Source organism: Sinohyriopsis cumingii, chromosome 16, assembly GCF_028554795.1.
Source record: "Sinohyriopsis cumingii isolate HCF-2022 chromosome 16, ASM2855479v2, whole genome shotgun sequence".
In the NCBI taxonomy this organism is placed as follows: domain Eukaryota; kingdom Metazoa; phylum Mollusca; class Bivalvia; order Unionida; family Unionidae; genus Sinohyriopsis; species Sinohyriopsis cumingii.
The window spans coordinates 67,780,428-67,799,919 of record NC_142976.1 but is presented as its reverse complement, the minus strand read 5'-3'; the positions used below and the strand labels follow the sequence as shown (position 1 = coordinate 67,799,919).

Sequence of the window (19,492 nt, the reverse complement as noted above, 5' to 3'; positions counted from 1 at the left end):
CAAACAGAAATTGATGGTTGGGACAACCCTGTTGCGGATATACCAACTCGAGATCAATTTGGTGCTATTGCATTAGCAAGTAAAAACACAATCGTCGAATATGCCACCAGGTGCGCTAGGTGCGTAAACAATCCAGGGTTGCTTCTACAAGAACGAAGTGGAATTCACCTATGTATCCACCGCGGTTACGCTTTCGAAAGAATATGTTACACCAACATTGTCACAAATGAGACAAAAATATCTCGAATCTTATCATCAAGGACGCACTTGCACGGGTAACATTTTAAGACGACGACGCGAACGATCGTTTCAGACATTATTCTGCGATGTAGTCGGTATCTTTCTAAATGAAAAGAGTGCTAGACCCCAAGAACTCCCAACGCCTAAAATGTAAATGTTTCCCAAGCATATATCTTATATCATTGTATGTCACTTGGACCAATGAAAAGGGATAATTGGTTAGAAGTGGGTGTACGTGTTCCGCCCGGTGAATGTCGGCCTGTCCAGCAATTGTACTACGCAGCTATATTATTATTAGAACCATGACGAACCCTCAATGTTACCGACGTGAAGAAATAATCGAAGCAGATTTGGACCTGCAAAATGTAATCACCATGAGGATTGCGCTACTTGTAAACTTCAAACGTTCACGTCTTGTTGCTAATGCGATTTGTGGAATCGCCACAGCAGCAACTGCTGGGCTGGAAGTGACTGGAATCACGGTAACATTAACCATAGTATATGCACGAATGGAAATGTTTGTAAAGGCCATGCCAATAATAACCGGTGTCTAGGAGGTGCTGAAAAAATAATTTTGATACAAATACATTCACGAGTACCTGTCTTTTTTTAGAACACTTGGCAGTGGCACAAAGTAGTCAAACGCAGTAACTATATTCAGTGACTATCGAGGATACAATAATTAGCATAGCCGATTTCGAGAAAATGTAGGCGGAAATGGAAATTCACCGACAATTCTAAGCATAGATAAGCAATCCCGATTGGCAGCGGACTTATAGACAATAAAGGACGAGTGAAACGTCTGGCATCAGTAGTATCACAGGCATTTTGCCGGTTACTTATCCAGGTAACTGCCTCTATCTTCCATGACTCTGGCCACTTCACTTTCGTGGATCATTAATCCACGTGTTGTACATAGAATGTGGTTTTATGTAAATACGAGCAAAGTCATGGTGGATAGAAGGTAGTGACCTATGTCGGAAAACATACAATACACCTAATTTCTCTCTGATTCTCCCTTTAATGACAGCTGCATGTGGACCAACTCATATTGCTTCTACAGCTGTGATCGTAGCGGTAGTGACTGTTGTTGCTGCTTTTAATGTAGTAGTCCTAGGTTGCCTCGTTCTTTCGGGTTTGGGCTAAGAGTTTCACACATTGGTCTGAGATGTTTTAATTCTTTCAGAATATCACTCGTTTTCACTCTCTTTTCCTGTTCACGGTTCATACTCTTTCTCTTCTCTTCTTGCCTACTTTTTACCCTTTTTGTCGTTCTTGAACACATATTTCTTTACCTCCTTAAGTTCGTATCTGCAATCAGTATACGCTGGTAATGACGAGAAGATGGTTAAGGTAGTATAAGTGGCAAAATTTCTTTCCTAAATCAGCCAAAGATAAAAGTCATTCCCCTCTGACAGAATACTGGCTACAGTAATTGTGTAATCTGTTTAAATTAACCCGTAAACTATATAAATAGTAGTAGTAAACCGGGGTGATATAGCGACAATGGGATTTCAATGTTAAAAAGGTGCCCCGGCCCTATGGCGACAAGGGGAATTTAACATGGGTGGGCCTGTATAGCGAAAATGGACATCATTTAACATGGTGAATATGTTTTGGGCCTGTATTGGAGAGTGGTAACGTCACGGTGCAGGACACTGAGGAAACAATGGCAACAATGTTGCAAGGGGCTGACCTCAATAGGGCGGAGTAGAGAGGAAGAGTGTTGCAAGGGGCTGACTTGAATACGCGCTACTCTAGGGACAAGGGACAAATACAATAGAGACATAGATATAGAGGCATGGTTATAGACATATTTAGACATAGACAAACATAGATTTATCTACATAAATCAATCATACACAAAACTATACAATTAACTAAAAACATTTTTAGGTAAGACAGAATATATATATCTTGTAGAGACATGTGAGTGGCCCTGAAAAGGGCCGTTTGGCTTTCTTCAACTTTCACTACTCCCTTCTTCTATTCCACCAGCATCTCATTTTTGCAGGACATTTTCCTCTTCTTTTTTCATCTTTGTCCTCCTTCTTCTTCTTTCATCAATTTGTCATTTTAAGCTCTCATCTGTTTTTTTCCCCTTTGTCTTCCTTTCCTCTATTTCCTCTTTGATCATGTCTCACAATCGTTCCTTGACCTTCCTCAAATTACTAATCTTCTTTTTCACTCTGAGTGAGCTTTAACCTGACTAGCATTTCATCCACCATCCCTAAATCGTCCACTACATCTTATAACTTTTATAATTTTTGTTTACTGAAATATGTCTGATTTTGATTCTTTTATGAGCAGAAAAGGGTGAATTTATCGATAAAACGTAAAATCATTTAATAAACTGCGTGAGGTTTGACCCATGAAATTATAAAATCTTATTGAGTTTCCTTATTTTATATACTATTTACCGAGAATCAGTTAAAAAATTCTGTTATAATCTCAAGAACCTGAAGATCTATGATCTTACATATAAATTAATTAATATTAAGAATTTGTTAATCTAAATCAAGTAAATGGCCATTTGGTCAGTAAGTTTGAAATGTATTCTTGATAATAATTTATTATGACAACGTAGATAAACAGGATTAATGAGTTCTTGTACAATCAATTATCCAGGAGGTACTTGCGGTGTAAATGAATACAGAATATATCCTTGCTGATCCTGATTGGATTTTTCAAGATCAATTTGATTGCTGCCATCAAATACGTCGCACACAAGATTAGCTGCGACTGTTGAAGTTATCTTAACAATTCCTGGTGAAATATGACGGCCCTCACGGTCGGATCATTGTTACGTTTGATATAAGATGCTGGTGGTGATGTTTTGTTTCATTGACAAGATCTCTGATTATCTAGTTCGTCGTTTTCAAATCCTGGTATTACAAATATTGGTAATTCTGCTTCAGTTATTTTATAATGATTGAAAAATATCTCTTTATGAATACTTATTCTATTATTTTCTTGTGGTGATCTACTAACAGTGATTTTTGATTCTCTTCCTATTAGAAATTTGCTTCGGCGCTGGAATTCATCGTTGATTTATTCTATTTGATATTACCTGTGGAAATTCCAACAAACTTGCCAATTAGGAGTTCCATCATCTTTATTTTTACATTTTTATACGAAAATACAAGTGAATTATTTCCTGGCAATCCACCGAAGTATTTTGATCTGATATTTGGCCAGCTGTAACATATTCGCAATTGCGCTAGTGCTATTTCTTTCGCTGCAGTTTCAGTCAGAAAGTTAACTTATATTATGGATTAGTTGAGCTTACCATTATCATTGGAGTTTTTGACAGAGTTGAGTTAACGACAATTTACTGAAGTATGTCGTTCGGAGTCATTATTATTATGATCCTCATCATCATCATCATTTAAATAATGCGTGGATTCTAACACAGTCATTACTTCATTGTAAATATTAATCATCTCCGTTAACTCAATATCTGATACTTTTCCATCACTAAGACTTGTTGATATCAACGAAGATAATTTGGAGTTTGCTAGCGTCTCTGTGTGTAATTTTATTATATAATAGTGCAATTTTGCATTTGTGCATGTAAATATTTTTTTCTTGCAATACTATTATGAAGGCCAGCAATTGTTGTTGCAGTTGAAACACAAATTGTTACAACTGCTGGTGATGTCATTCTTATTGTTGATAATAATACGCCGGTTCCAGTAATAACAGCAGACGCTGAATACACTATTATGTCAAAAACAACTGCACGTCTGCGATATTTTTTACTGTAACTGTATATTCGTCAATGATATTTTTAGTTTTATTCGCTATTCACGTACCTGATTATATATAAACGTTGAACGTTGATTGAAATGCTCACTATATTTTAATTACAACCATTTCGTTTGGATCTACATTTGCAAGATTTAATAATTCAGATATTACATCACCAATCTGTTTACTTATATTTTCATGAGTTATTCCATCGGTTTTTTGTTTTTGTTTAGATGAAGATCTTCCATAAATATCTACCATTATACCTTAAGATCCGTTTAATAAAATGAAACGTCTACTTGTATAATCGTGCACGACTTTATGAGGTGGTAATATTGATGATGCCATAGCGCCTTTTACAGAAATTTCTTCACGGCACATATTGGCGGATCGGTTATTGTTTGTTTTAGTAATGTTATATACCGAATTGAACTTTTTATAGTTTTTAAGTAATTTATAAATTCTTTTGGAAGAGCCAACCGTTAGGAATCAAAATAAATAATTCCACGTGGATCATTTGCGTATGCCACCGAATGAGTACCAGGACCAGAACTATTATCGAGATTAATAGTACCAGTTTAAATATTGTTTGGTTGTTTTGGTAATTGATCACGCATGAAAACACCTCTAAAAATTTTTTATATTTAATTTTTAGCAGATCGAATAAATCAAAATTTTACAAGGAAGAATTAACGAAGTGTTCCTGGAAGTCTCAGTCCTTTTACGTACCAATGAAGGAGTTCCTGGAAGTCTTAGGCCTCTCCCCTTTTTTAAAAATCCTTTTCCTGTTATTTTTATTTTGTGTGCTGCTAATCCACCAGCAGTTCTAACAGTACCAAGTACAGCGGATTTTGCAATAGCTGGGACTGCATCTGATTTTAAACCTGTTATAGCTGAAAGAAGTGGAAATATTCCGCCGGTTTTTATCGAGTCTTTAATTGATCCAGCTGAAGGAGTAAGTCTAACACCGGAATTTGAATGTTTGGCGCTATTGAGATGTCTGAGTTGGCGTTCACTTAATGATAATTTATTTTGACCGCCTTTGAACTGTTCTTATTTTAGTGAAAGTTTTAATCCACAATTTTTATTTGCTGATGCTGATATTTTTTTATCTGACCAGAAGTCAGACTAACACTAACAAGATGATATGCCATTTTTACAAGTAATATGTTAATTACAATTGTAAAGCAGTTTATGTATCTTCTATCGGTGCGTCAGCAACTCGCATTCGTCCTTCAAGTATCATTGCTTTATCGCTGAGTATAACTGCAATTGCTCGGAAATGAGCAATACTTACTGGGTTCACGCGAGCTTTAAAATGAATGTCAACAACAGATCGTTTGAATAATTTTATATGTTCTGATGAAAAGTAATAGATCGGATACAGACTTGTGGAATCTAATGTGATATTTGCAAATAAGTATCTATATTTTGATCACGTCCCAAAAACGCCATAAAACGATGATATGCACATGCTACATGATTTTGGGTAAAATCTAACAATATATCTTCTGTTGGTTCTTGATGCACCATTATCTTTAAGAAAACTTCACTAACTCTGAGGTTGTCAAATATCATATGACTATGTAATTGTGAATTTATTCGTGCAACATTTTGTAATGCAATACAGATATTTCTTGGTGCATAAATCCATGCTGTGATGCTATATGCCATGTAAATAACCCAACAACATTACTTTGAACGCTATCCGTGGTCATTGTCAACCATGATAACAATGATTTTCCACCTGAATTCATAAAATTAACTTTTCTTCTTCAGTACTGGCATCCACAACGAAAGTTTTGTCAGTGTTACTTTTCCAATGAGTGCTGCGGTTGCAGCAGGATTACCTCCTTCACCATGCCAAAGTGCGTCATCGTCATTAGCTTTTCTTACAAGTACAGTTGTATGTTTAGCTCCAAAGATAACTTTTCTGACATTTCTACAAAATACAAAGATTTGTGACCGTGGAATTGCACACGACGATCACCTTTCAACCTTAATCTAAGTACAGTAAATCCTAGATTGTAGTTGTCGTTCATTGATGCAACTTCAGTTGCAGCTGTATTCATTGTTACGCTTATATGTTCAGGATGGTTAGTGCTATCCTTAGCAAACATCTTCGTAGGTCCAGCTTATCTTGTGTAATCATCTGAATGTCTTGCCAAATTTAATATCGCTGTGGCAACATCAACGTCGTTTTGAATTGTTTCAATATTTCTTCCATCATTCATGTACGTAGCCGTGTCAAATAACGCCAGAATACCATTGTAAACAAACCTAACTTTATCAGCAGCTACATAGGGTGTATTACCTGTTTTGAAAGTTTCTCATTCTACTTCAATAAAAGCTTCAACAGGCAACCAATATCTGCTTGTATCTTGAACTTGAACTTGTAAATCAATTCGACCACATTGATTTGGTACACGTGCGTCATAAGAATAATATTGATAATCGCGTATAGATTCGACTTTAAGAACTGGTGCGTCCATATCAAATGCTGGATCGGACATACGATTAAATACTTTTATTATAATTGTCGTCTAACATGAAGGCCACTTCTTGAAAATCCATTTCCTGAAATAAAACTTGTATTTACCAGCATAATTTCATTAGTCAACTTGGCAGGAACAACTTCATTAGTCAACTTTGCTAATTTTCCACTAGTCAACTTTGCTAATTTTTCATTCAACTTTGCTATTTTTTCAGTTGCACTTTCATTAACAGCCAATTCTTCTAGCTTTTCATTAGCAACTTGATTTAGTATTTTACTAACATTTGCAGGCATAATTTCAGTACTAGGAAGTATAATTGGCTTTGATTGTGGTTTTTGAGGTTTTTGTACTAATCAGGCTAACTTTTCTTTGACAAACGAAATTGCTTTACCAGCAACGTTACCAGCATAACATGTTTTTTCACCAATAGTTTCAATAGCTTTCATCGCTAATTGTTTTGCAATCTGTGCTGCTTTTGGAGCCGTCGAATGAATAAGCCCATAACGACATCACCAAGTTAATTTTCATAAATCGCTTTGTATGTTGGTAATCGAGAATTTACTACCCTAACTATTACAGGTCCACGTTGAACATTGTGTATAAAACAATTTTTAAAATTACAAGTTGATTAATTGTTTTCAGTCTCTGTAATAATCATCGATAATTTCATTAATGAGAGAGTGATAAATGTTACGATCCATAACACCGCCTGTAAATAATCTTCGGCAAATATCAAATATTTTATTAATAATTTCTGGAGAATTATTTCCTGCACGTTTTCCTCCGATCAGAACTTATGATCGATTAACATCGGCAAGAACACTGACAGAACAAATTCCTTATCCATTTTCAGTTTTTGAATCAATATATTTTTTAGAAGATTCATCAATTACACCTTCTACTGTAGGTTCTTCTTCTTGTTATAATTCTTGTTTTCTTACATTTACTTAATTTAAATATCTTTGAACAAATGTTTTTTCGTTTGCAATATTATAATCAAATTTTGCGATAAATACATCTCTATTCCAATCATTTTCTGGCAAAGCTTTAGCATATTCAGGTTTAAAATATTTATTTCTTTCATCATATTTTGCAGAAATATCTATTATTTTAGAATAATCCGCATATTCGAAAGTTAATAAACCCCCAGTTGTAAAATGACTTTTTATTTTATCTTCAACTTCAGGTGTAAAATGTTGCGGTTGAGTTTTCTGAGGTTCAGGTTGTGGTTGCTGTAATTGTTGTTCCCTTTTTCTTACTTTATCTTGAAATTGTTGAAAATTAGGATCATCGTCAGCTTTGAGAGAACTCTGTTTAGTAAAGATGAGATATACATCTCTAACCCAATCATATTTTGTCCACGATTTAGCATAATTGAATCTTACATAATTACCTATATTATCATAATTTGCAGCAATATCATTAACGTCTGCTTTTGCATTCGCGATAGCATTAATACCTTTAATCGTCCATTTATCTTTAAGAGCAACTTCAGGTTAAGTTTAGGTTGACTTTTAAGATATTGCCTTATCGCTAAATATTTATTTCATTTATATATGCAATATGATCAAAATCACCTGTCCTAGCTTGCTTCTTACCTACTATTTTATTCGAAATATCCAATTGTACCATACTTCTCTTGGCATTGGCTTATTTTCATATTCAGGTTTTAAATACCTTTCTCTATAACTATAACTTGCAGCGGCAAATGAAGCTAAATCTGCTGTTATTTCCTGGGTTGTGTTTGTTGGTCTTAATACCGTCTTCAGTAAATGTTTAAAGCATTTCAACTCTTTCTTTTTTGTTTCTGGTTCTGGTTCTCCACCAACAGGCCTTCAAGTTCTTCTTCTTCAGGCTGACGAGTTGGTGGAGGTTGAGGTTGGGGAGGTTGATGTTGAGGTTGAGCGGCAACTATTTCACCTGGAAGATCCCTTAAAATTCTTTTCGTCTGTTTAGTTTTTCTTGCTATCTTTCTTATTTGCTCAGCAGTTTGTCTTATTGCTGAATGAAGACCTTCAGTAGCTTCTGCAACTATTTCGGTTACCTTTCTAACAGGTTTTACAAATTGTTCTTTATCTTCTGCACATTAAACTTGTCCTTCCTGGCGTCCTTGCAATTTTTGTTTGAGAAGAGGAACATATCTTCTAATTGCTTCTAATCTTTCTCTAGCTAATCTACTAGTATAAGATTCCATTATTGATATAATAATGATTTAATTACTCACACATTTATAGCAGTAGAGAGGCTGCGACCACAAATAAGTGCCCCGACGGGTATACAAAATTTGGAAAAACACAAACGACAAAGATAAAGCAATAAAATAAACTAATCCAAATTAGAGAAACTCTCGGTTTTAGTTAGAGGCTTCGGTTTGACGTTATTGACCTATTTTATTTCCATTTTTTTTTTCGTATGAGGTTTTATGTTCATAAATGAACTTTAAAGCAAGTGGTGTGTTCACCCTCTCGGCTGCTTGTATTTATCTAAATGTTTATATACCCATCAGCGGATCGTCAAATTCGGTGTGTATTGCTATACCCCATTTTATTTATATATCTTATTAAATATTGATACTATTATTATTTATAGGTATGTATGTAGTATATATGGTCTATCACTACTTGCATCGCCTAATATTGATTAATTCGGACTTCTCACAGCTGCCATTGCTAAGTCGAATGTTTGTTGCCACAGAATGGCATAGTGGAGGGGCAGGTCTGTCTCAATCGGTGTAGGTTCCTCCGTATCCGCACAGGCATAACACTACTCCCCTATGCGGCTGGTCTCCAGCTTTTCCTTATATCTCTTGATACATTTGTCCTGTCCTTCCCCGCCCCCTACAAGGCCCTTGCGCTGTCATCAGTTGACTTTTATTAAATATTGTTACTACTGTTAATTATAGGTATATCGGTAGTGTATATGGTCTATCATTATGTGCACTAAATATAATAGGGGATATCATAGACTGCGTTGGTGCCTTGTAATTTCACATAATTGAATCGTGTGGTCTTTGCATTTCTTCTCATAAAGTCGATGATATCGTCTTCCAAAGGCGGTAATCCATACGAATAAAAATACTCCACACTTTCATCTTCGGGAAAGTAGACGGCGACCCAGTGAGTTCCATGGAGATGATTGTCGTCGGTATTAATGACATAAGCTTGATGGTCTTTAAGTTTGCGATGAGGAAGTTCATCTTTAGCGCACACGACACGATTCCAAGAAACGGTGTACGAACTGTTTTTCAAAAGGTAATACAGTTTATAGGTATTCATTTTTTGTTTCATTCACAGGTGATAATTAGTCATCAATACAATTCTGACTTTTTACTTGAAAATCTCCGTCAGGTAAACGCATCTTTGCTTTGTCTCCATATTCTGTAGAAAGAGAGGTTGGATGGGACGGATCTCTAGAGAAGTCAATGGAAGGGAGAAATAATCCCTCAAAGCTTTACACCACTGATGCAACACTGCTTCCTCCGAGATGAAATCCCAAGCGTCATGCACATGCTCGTCCAGTTTTTCTTCTTGACTCGTCATCAGGTATTTATCATGTTGAATTTGACTAGGATGATCGTTCTGACATCCATAGCAATGTTTCTTGGTCAACGATGTAATTTTATCCGACAGGTGTATAGCAAAACAATAAACTAAATAGTTTTCTTGTTCTGGCCATCTGGATATTACCATGTTCACTTCGTCTTTGCCTTTTTTGGTGGGTGGTTCTGCTTCTAAGATATCCTCCCATTCTATTTCCAAAGAGGTTAACATTCAAAGACGGATAAGAGTCTTCTACAGCTTCTAATAGTCTAGAATTACGTCTCTCAAACTTCTAGAGTAATGTCAATTCGGCATACAAGATGACGTTCACCGTCTCGGTTAGAGCTTCTGAAAACTGAAGTTACACACGCAGTTGGCCAGATTTTAAAGGGCGGAAATGTCCGTCGTCGCTGCGTTGATCTGGAGTGAAATCAAAGGCCCACAAAGCGTAGCCTCCTGCATAATCGTCGTACAAAATGCCTTGGCTGGTGTTGATCCCTAACTGTCCCATGGCTTCGTACGGAAACAAGTAATTCTTCTGGGCAAACTTCGGTTCGAAGGGTCTGGTACACAAGGTCTTCCCATCGGGACTAACTTCGATCTTGGACACATTGTAGTGCTTAAACTCAAAAGGATTTGCAGTGATGGTTCCGTCGAGGGCTTCACTGCTGACGATACCAACGATTAAACGTTTGGGTAACTGTCTTTGGAACAGATTATCTCCGATCTGGGATTGGAGTTCAGCGGCAAAGGTGAAGGTTTTCACTTCCACGTGGCGTATCGGATACTTGGCAGTCGTTCTGCTCAAAGTGTGGCTGATGTCGTTTCCCACTTTAGGTAACACTTCCCAGAGTCGCACGTAGAGTCTGGTTCCTTGGATGATGGTTTTGTACTCGTTGGCATGGGCAATCAAATGGAAAACAGTACTGCTGCGATTCAGTCTCAGGCGAATACCTACCCCGTTCAGCAAATATTTTTCTTGCAACCACATGTCCAAATGCAAACGATCCATCAGTTCTAAGCTACGCCCTTGCAGGATCTTCTTTCGACGGCCGTTAAAGCCCACATTGTGAGGATAGTCATATGCTCTCAGTACTGTGTCGCTGCACTTGTCTTCTCCCGCTGTGTCAGGTTTCCATATTACACAAACATCCAGATGAGTGTTCTTGGTGTTTTTCCCGTACATCAAGAGATTTTCGAGGTACGCTCGGTAAGGGTATGTATCCATGCTGCTGCTGACTAGTTTGTTATTTAAGTGCAAATCCACTTCGCTGAAAAAAGAATGCATGAAATTGTTGACAGAAACTACTCTAACATCGGCTCCCGGAGCGGTGTCGTCCGTTTTGATCACTTTGACTTTCAGGTATAAGTAACTGCTATTCAGATCGATGTAATCTTCAGGTTGTCCTTAGATTTCAAATTGAAAAGGGGTTGAGGTCGTCAAAGAGGAGAAGGGATTTAGTTCTACGTTTTGGGATTCTTGCATTTTCATCATAGTGGGTGGCATGGCAAACAGATCCAGCTCCGACTTGGAACATTCGCAAAACTCTCAATCATTAATTTTCTGTTTAATAATCAAAAACGTCTAATTCTCGGAGGGTACTTCTTTTCTTTGTCTTTCTGGTCCTATGTGCATGAAGTCCTCTGAATCTTCGTCGTCTCTTTCTGCCGTATCGTTGCTGTGGTTTAAGAGAAGAAGGAATGCCTGACTGGGAAGCGTACAGTGCCTTTATATCAGTTTCTCGTCGACCCAAAATGTCTTTTCCAGTTTGAAGCAAGACATTTTTCCTGCTCTGAAAAAGGCTTCTTTGGAGTTTTGTTTGTCGATGATGACATTTTGGAGAAATTCTTTCCATGCGTCACAGAATCATTTTTCAAGGAGTGCAATCCTAGTGCCACCATCGTTTTCAAGATGTGGACCACCGAACGAAAGGCAGGTTTCAGCATATCTCTTAAACCATGTCCTCGTTGTCGAGCGATTCCTCGGTACAAAGGATACATAAATGACAAGTCGTTAGGAAATCTTTTTCGAAAATATTTCACGTGACTTTTCCTTTGGAAAATGAAATATTTTGTCCCCGATCTCCTTTTATATCATTTTGACACTGTCGAAATACGACTTACTGACGGGTAAATAGTGAGGATGTAAAAATTCGCCATGAACGTGATACGTGTTTCCACCTTCCTCGTCATTCTTTGTGGCAGAATTCGCCTGAAAGGAATGACTCGCAGTAACGGTGCGGATGTGTCACACCACGTTGTATTCCACCACATTAGAGTACACAAAGATCAAATTTAATCACTGGCGCACTTCTACAGGGTAACGAAAAACCTTAGCAAAATGCAAGTTGTTTGCAATTGGTGATGCGAGTGGACCCTTGATCATCTTGAGGTCTCCACCCAAAACGTCGAACAATTCACGACAAAATGTAATGGACAACGTTATGGCATCCGAAAATGTCATCAGCAGGCGAAGAGCCCCTTCATGGTACTCGATGGTGACACTTCGTTTGGTTTTGTCTAAGGCTTTGCCAAACAACGCATTGAATTTAGAAGCAATCATGTCCAGGAGCTGTTGACCGTTAAAATAATAGCCTGCATTAATTTTCATCATATAAATGTACCGTGGAATATCGGATGACACTGGTCATTTCAAAGAGGAATCTACAGTTTCGTTTTCAACCATGCATTGTTGCACTTGGTCGCTCAGAACTTCGACCTCAGAAGTGTTTTGATTTTCAGTGATGATTTTGATTTGTGATAAGTGAATCATTTCGACCAAAGCCGCTTCCCAATGCACTTCATGATCCAACTGGATGACCTGAGGTAATTTGGCCGTGAAACAGCATAATCTATTGTGGGGAAACACATCCGTGGAACTGTCACTGGGTAAAGTTAAGTAAAATTGGTTATTCATAATTCCAGATTTCTGGTGGTGGTGACTGTTGGGAGGGCGACTGAGTTGATAGCAAGGCTCCCGTTGTTACCGTAAGAGTATTTCATGGAGGGGTCGGGTAGAAGGTAACCGATGCAACTGCTCAGTAAAATGGTCCACAATTTTTTTGTCTCTTTGTTGCAAATTCAAGTTGGCAATGGCAGCACCGATGACACAATACACCACAAAGAATCGGCAGAAAAAGAGGATTTTCGTTTTAGGCACACGTTCTCCACACCACACCCTCAAGGATTGATTTTGTAGATCTTGCAGAGAAGAATATGAGAAGGAGTGGTCACTGTTGTGGTTGAGGCTGTGTTGGAGGGCATGATGGTGACTCCTTTGTATAGTGGATGACTTACAAAGCGTCGATCCAAGAATCGAAACTGCGAGAATATCCTTTCCAACGCACTTTGATTTCTTTGACACGGCGTTTTCCCACTCTACTGGTTCGTCGATCGAGAATGCTTTCGATGTCGTACACTTCATCTTTTCTGATCACGCGTTGTACCTCGGACAAGGAAAATTTCCTTTTAACACTTCATAATTCATGTCTTCCAATTTATAGACGGCCACGCACCCGTGCAGTGACACGAAACAATTCAGTGGTCAAGTTGGGTAAGTAACCTTGGTCGAAAGTGCGTTTGGTTTTGCCAACGCGCACCCAATCTTCTGTCATTTACACTCCACCTTTCCTGGGCACAGCAGTAGTCTGGGATGTATCAAACAGGAGCTCAAACAAGTCACTTCGTTGTAGGGAGTCACTTCTTCGATGCACATCCGATGATCCGATTGTAAGATTGACTGTATGCTTTGACCAGATGCGTTAAGACGTCGATGTACTTGAGAGTATGTAGATGCGTTAAATATTTCCACATGTGTTTTTTCAAGGTACGTTGCTTGCTTTGGTTTCGGTATTATCGGTGGTGAAAAAATGAATGTCTCGTTTCGTCAATTCTTTTTGGAAAGCTTGGTTCAGAAATTATGTGCCTTTGTTGATTTGCCATCGAAGAGGGTGACCACCGCTTTGTTTCAATACCAGTTTTAAGGCTCGCACTAACTCAGAGCTCGATTTGGAAGTCCATGGCACGACCCAGAAAAATTTGGAAAAGACGTCGATGACACAAAAAAATATTTGAAGCCACGATTGTAGGTTGCCAATGAGAGACATCGGCTAAATCGGCTTGCCATTGATGATCAATGCCCACCGCTCGGGTGCGACGTCTGGAAAATTTCGTTGAATGGGTTTGTGCAACATGTATGTGACTTTGTTCTTGTAAATATCATTGCACTTGAGGTAAACGTGCACTTTTGAGTCTGGTTTTGACAGCACGATACAATTTCTGAACTCCTCCGTCTTGCGCTGCATTTGCTGGATCGTAGTAAATGCTGGGTAACAAATTCTCTATCAGGACTACCTCTTCAATAAGTCAACTACTCTTCATGGATACTACTCTGACAAATCGTTGCGATCCATCAACGATTGCGATTCGTGTTCTAACTGGGACATCTCGGTCAAATGAGGATTGGGAGGTAAATTCGGGGTATGTTGTTATCACCAAAGATGGAATTCCATCCATTGTTTGTAAGGGACTACATTCAGTTTTCGTCCTTCCATCAGATTCCAAATTACACGTCTGAGATCTTTTCACCCAAGAGGTCGTTTTTAGCTTCTTGATCCTTTTTTTTATCTTGGACCAATTTGTGAAGCAGCTCCCGTCATGAGTCTTGTAATTATTGTTACTAACACTCCTTTCACCTAATTTCCTAACAACAGGTGCACAAATCCTCCGCGTTGCACTAACATCTCTTTCTTTTGACAATTGGGTATGTTCTTTTGGACCTTTTGGTGAAGAATGTGTCGATGCTTGACTAAGCGTTCTTTCTGATTTTTGGTATCGGTCCTTTCCTCGGTATCGACAACGTCTTTTGAGGAAGTTTGAATGGGTTGTTTTCGCAAGGGCGGATAGGATTTGGACAAAACGGACAACACGTCCCAATGTTTCGCTAAACGAGGAGGAAGTCCTTTCCTTTTCTTTCCTTTTGGTTTAGAAGAGGGATGGCTTCTGGTGGGGGTGACATCTTTGTTCCGGATCACACACAAAATACAGTGATGACAATGACTTGGCACGCGTCCTTTCATCTTATTTTTGGGAGGTATTTTTTTAGTAGCTTTTAGGGTTTGTAACCAGTCTGTTTGACGAACTCTTTGCTGTCCTATAATATAATCCTCCTCTTTGGCTGCTCCTCTTTTTCTTTGGACGATTGGGTCTTTTCTTGGGTAGACGTAAATGCTTGGCCATACGCTTTTCCGATGTTGGGTCAAACGACGAGACTGTCCTTTTCTTTTTCCTTTTCGTTTTTGGACAGGAGAACAACGATGGTGGTGGTGGTGTTTTCCACTTCTGGGTGATGACATCCTTTTGCGTTCAGTAGCACAAAAGCACCGATACCCATCGTTTGCCCCAGGTCTATTTTATAGTGGAATGCGTCGGCACTTATTCTCGGTCCGTCGTATTATCTTTATGGTAGGCATCACTCGACGTTCAAGGATTCGCAACGGACTAAATCGGGACAGTTCATGTTTGGGTAAATCCAGCAATCTCTGTAACATAACCGATCTCTCTTGGACTTTGATTTTGGGGAGGGTTCTTTGTTAGTAGCTGCCGCTGCAGCTAAATTAGGAAAGACGGATGTCAAATTGGGCTTGGCTTGCATAATTAGCAACGGAGAAGTGGAAGAATCTGAGGCTACTGGAGACACGGTCACCGTCGCTAAAAGGTTATGGCTTGGGGATGTAAGGTTGCGTCCTGGCCGCAGTGTCTCTCTTGCGGGTAGAAGCTGATTTCTGGGGTCGTTACTTGGGACTTTTCTTTTTCTGGGGACTTTTTTTCCCCTGGAGCTGTGACCTGGTCTTGACACAACTGCTCTTTTCCTTCTGGGTACGTTTGGGATGGGGAGTGGCGTTTTTCTTGCGGGTGAATTTTGGGACATTGGGATCCCATTTGAAGAGGAAACGAATGATGACACCTCCTAGAGAACTACCACCTCCAGGTTTCAAAATTATTTGCTTTTTGGTTTGCATATCGATGCGGGGATCTCCCAGCTGCGTCAAGGCTACTTTGTTTCTGTCAAGAAAAGCATTTGGGTTCATGAGGGATGTGAATGATGCCTTGAAGTAACTGACGTGCTGTCACCGTAAACCATCGTAAGACTTCTCTGAGACTAGCTTCTAAGACACGAGCACGTATTTGTGGATTTTTTCGCGACTGATGCCGTACAAAACACGAATCAATTTGACGGGAATATGAGACTGAAGGGACGTCATGTTGACGATATGTAAGACAGACCAAAAGTGTCGGATGTTTTTCTAAAAATATTTAAGTTGACGGTAACGTTTACACACAGGCCCTTCGTTTTGGCACCAGTGGTGAAACAGATGGGTACAAAATTGCAAATAATCGGGGGTAGTGGGTTTTAAATCTACGAGTAAATAGGCGTGAGGGGATTGAGTGTCATCGTCGTACGCATGAGTCAGCCAAGGCGTTCCTAACTATTTGGCTAACACTTGAACTTGCGTTTTATCTCTAGGGCTTTTAACCAAGACCACGTAATGAGCATTGAGACTGATGGTGCGATGGTTTTTACTTTGTTGAAAACAAAATGATACTGGCATCACCATGATGCCCTTTGGTCGTAAACGAACAGTTTAATTTCTTCTTCGTCGTCTCATAACATGTCGCCGATGATGACCAGATGGGTTTGACTGGGGTCAGACACGATCCCGTCGTCTTCGCGAGGAACGCATTCCACAAACATGGAGTCTCCTTTAGTTTTTCGCAGGAGACTGTACGCCAATTGCCACTCTTTGTAAAACCACCAAATACTTTAAGCTGGAGGATCGACCAAATGATTTTTTATGTTTGATCAAGCGATAGACAAAATCAGTTTTGGCTAAACCGCTAGGTTCAGCAATTAACATGTTAATGGACTGTCGGAGATACAAGGCCTCCCAGCTAACACGATTTAACTTTTCGTCGATGACTTTGAAAGTGGAGGAAGAGATAGCAGAGACAGCAGAGGTAGCCATAGTGAAGGTGATGTAACTTTTGAAACGAACACGGACAAGACAAGAGTTTTTGATATTTCTCAGGACATGTTTATTCAAACATTTTAAAAACTGAACACAAGAGACAAAAATACTTAAAACCCCAATGGTTAAGTATATGGATCAAATACACATCAAAACGATCAAAGTGGAATATAAACAAGTAACTGTACAACATTTTTTGTGACGGATGTGTAATGCCCTAGGGACACTGGGTAATGTTCTTAGAGTCTCCACACCACTTGGCACAGTCTCACAGATGTAGATAAATCTGTTTGTCCTGGTCTCTATACATGTCTCTAACCATGCTTCTATATCTATGTCGCTATTGCATTTGTACCTTGTCCATAGAGTAGCGCGTATTCAGGTCAGCCCCTTGCAACACTGGTCCTCTCTACTCCGCCCGACTGAAGTCAGTCCCTTGCAACATTGTTGCCATTGTTTCCCCAGTTTCCAGTACCGTGACGTCACCCCTCTCCAATTCCCCTTGCCGCTATACAGGCCAAATACATTTTCACTATGTTAAATTTCCCTTGTCGCTATACAGGCCCACCCATGTTAAATTCCCCTTGTCGCCATACGGCCGGGGAACCTTTTTAACATAAGTCCCATTGTTGTTATATCGCCCAGCTTTACTACTAACATTCGCGTTTTCCCATCCTGTAACATGTTCTCAAGACAACCTAACCAATATGTATCCTAAAGTGTATTCACCATTCATAATAAGCAGTATGTTGTTCAACCCAGGCTATCCAGTCGATGTAAAGGTATTGTCAGCCATCATGAAGAGCACAAAGACAGTCATATGGAAAAGAAAGATTTATGTGGAGAAGCAGAGATGTCTAAAGAGGGTCTTAGTCTCATTTTCAGGGTCACTTAGATTTCTAGAAGAGAGATATACTACTAACAAATTATTGCCGATTTGTATTTTATGTTTGTGTATTTACATGTTGATAACCAAATCTTAAAACCCCTTACCCCGTCTGTCATGTGTGGTAGTTTAGAAAGTTAGAGTACATAATGTATCTATAAATACTACCCCTTGCTTGTGTGTAAGTGTGTTTACATTTCATATCCCTTCTATTACACCTAATTACCTTTTATGCAATGACATGTTTGTGTGTTTGCTGTACAGCATGCATGTATCAACACTCTTTCCATTTTCGTTGGATAGTAAATGTTAAGTTTTGGTCACTACAAAAAGGTCGTTTTTGATAATATAGTGGGTGTTACTGAACAGTTATCAAAATGTGTATCGGATACTGGAAAGAAATTGTATGCATGAGATCATTTTGTGTGCACTGTTTCGTGACTATGACAACATGCCCAGTTTTTACTGGTAAACATTTCTAACGGGTTCATACATTTGCCACCTACATTTTTACCTGTAAATATCATACGAAATACAAATATAACTGTTACACTGAATGTATTCACTCAACAATGATCAGTTTCAAACACATGATATTTTGAAAATTTCACCTCTATTTTATTCCGTTTCACGCTGGAACAAATGCAAATGTTGAAAAAGAGTTTGGAAATTTTCATGAATCCTGCTAACATACTATATAAGAGATGTATTTCCCATTAATAGAAAGTCATCTAGACACACAATAAGCATCATCAATGGAAAATACTGCATCGTTCAAGCGGATGTCAAGGTGGCATTAGATATAACAGCAAGAGTCATTTAAAGGGACTGGCGCTTTATTGGTGGAGAAGAAAATTTCCATGAATCCAAGAAAACCGTTTCTTCTTACCTGACAAGTATTGAAACCATCTTTGTTATCAATCAGCCTGACAAGATTTTCAAAATGGCCGTCGAGGTGGCCATATTGGATGGAAATAAGAACGTTTTAGGTAAGATTCAGCGGTTATTTTTAAAGACGATATATAGCAACTGAACACATGAAATAAATGAGTTCCTTCTTTCTTGTAAACCGACTTTATTCGTGATATTGAAAGATCAAATGTTAATCTATTCAGGGACATTCAAAATTGCATCTCGCAGAAACTGAAGGACTATAACTTACTTTTACAGCTGCGTCTCTCATGTATTGTTTGGCCTTGTCGTCCCATATGGCGGGTAATGTAATAGCGAAGTGGACATCTTCCTCTACTATCCCAGAAACTCTGTTTCGAAGTGTACCCATTAGGTGGTCTTTCAGGTATTTGATTGACAATGAAATTATAGTCATCGCCGGCATTTTGCGACCTGATGCGTCTTCTATCATGGTATTTTGATTCAAACCCTGAAAAATAAAAATTATTTGAGACTTAATGCTTGCTTTATCATACCTTTTTCTAAATTCTAAGTATGGCCGCCTCCCGGTAACGACGAATCCAGTTCAAATCCAACAAGACACAAATTATTTTTGTGTAATTTTACTTTGAATCGGAAAGGAGAATTTATGTTACTGTTTCA

General features: G+C 38.6%; 1 protein-coding gene across 1 annotated transcript in view; it reads right to left on the bottom strand.

The window, feature by feature from the left end:
• LOC149780716 (heat shock 70 kDa protein 12B-like) overlaps nt 1-19,492 on the bottom strand; it is a 111,282-nt gene that overhangs the window by 20,637 nt on the left and 71,153 nt on the right. The window contains exon 3 of the mRNA XM_089937766.1: nt 19,101-19,319. Coding sequence (XP_089793892.1) covers nt 19,101-19,319 — 219 coding nt within the window. The remainder of the gene's footprint in view (nt 1-19,100; nt 19,320-19,492) is intronic.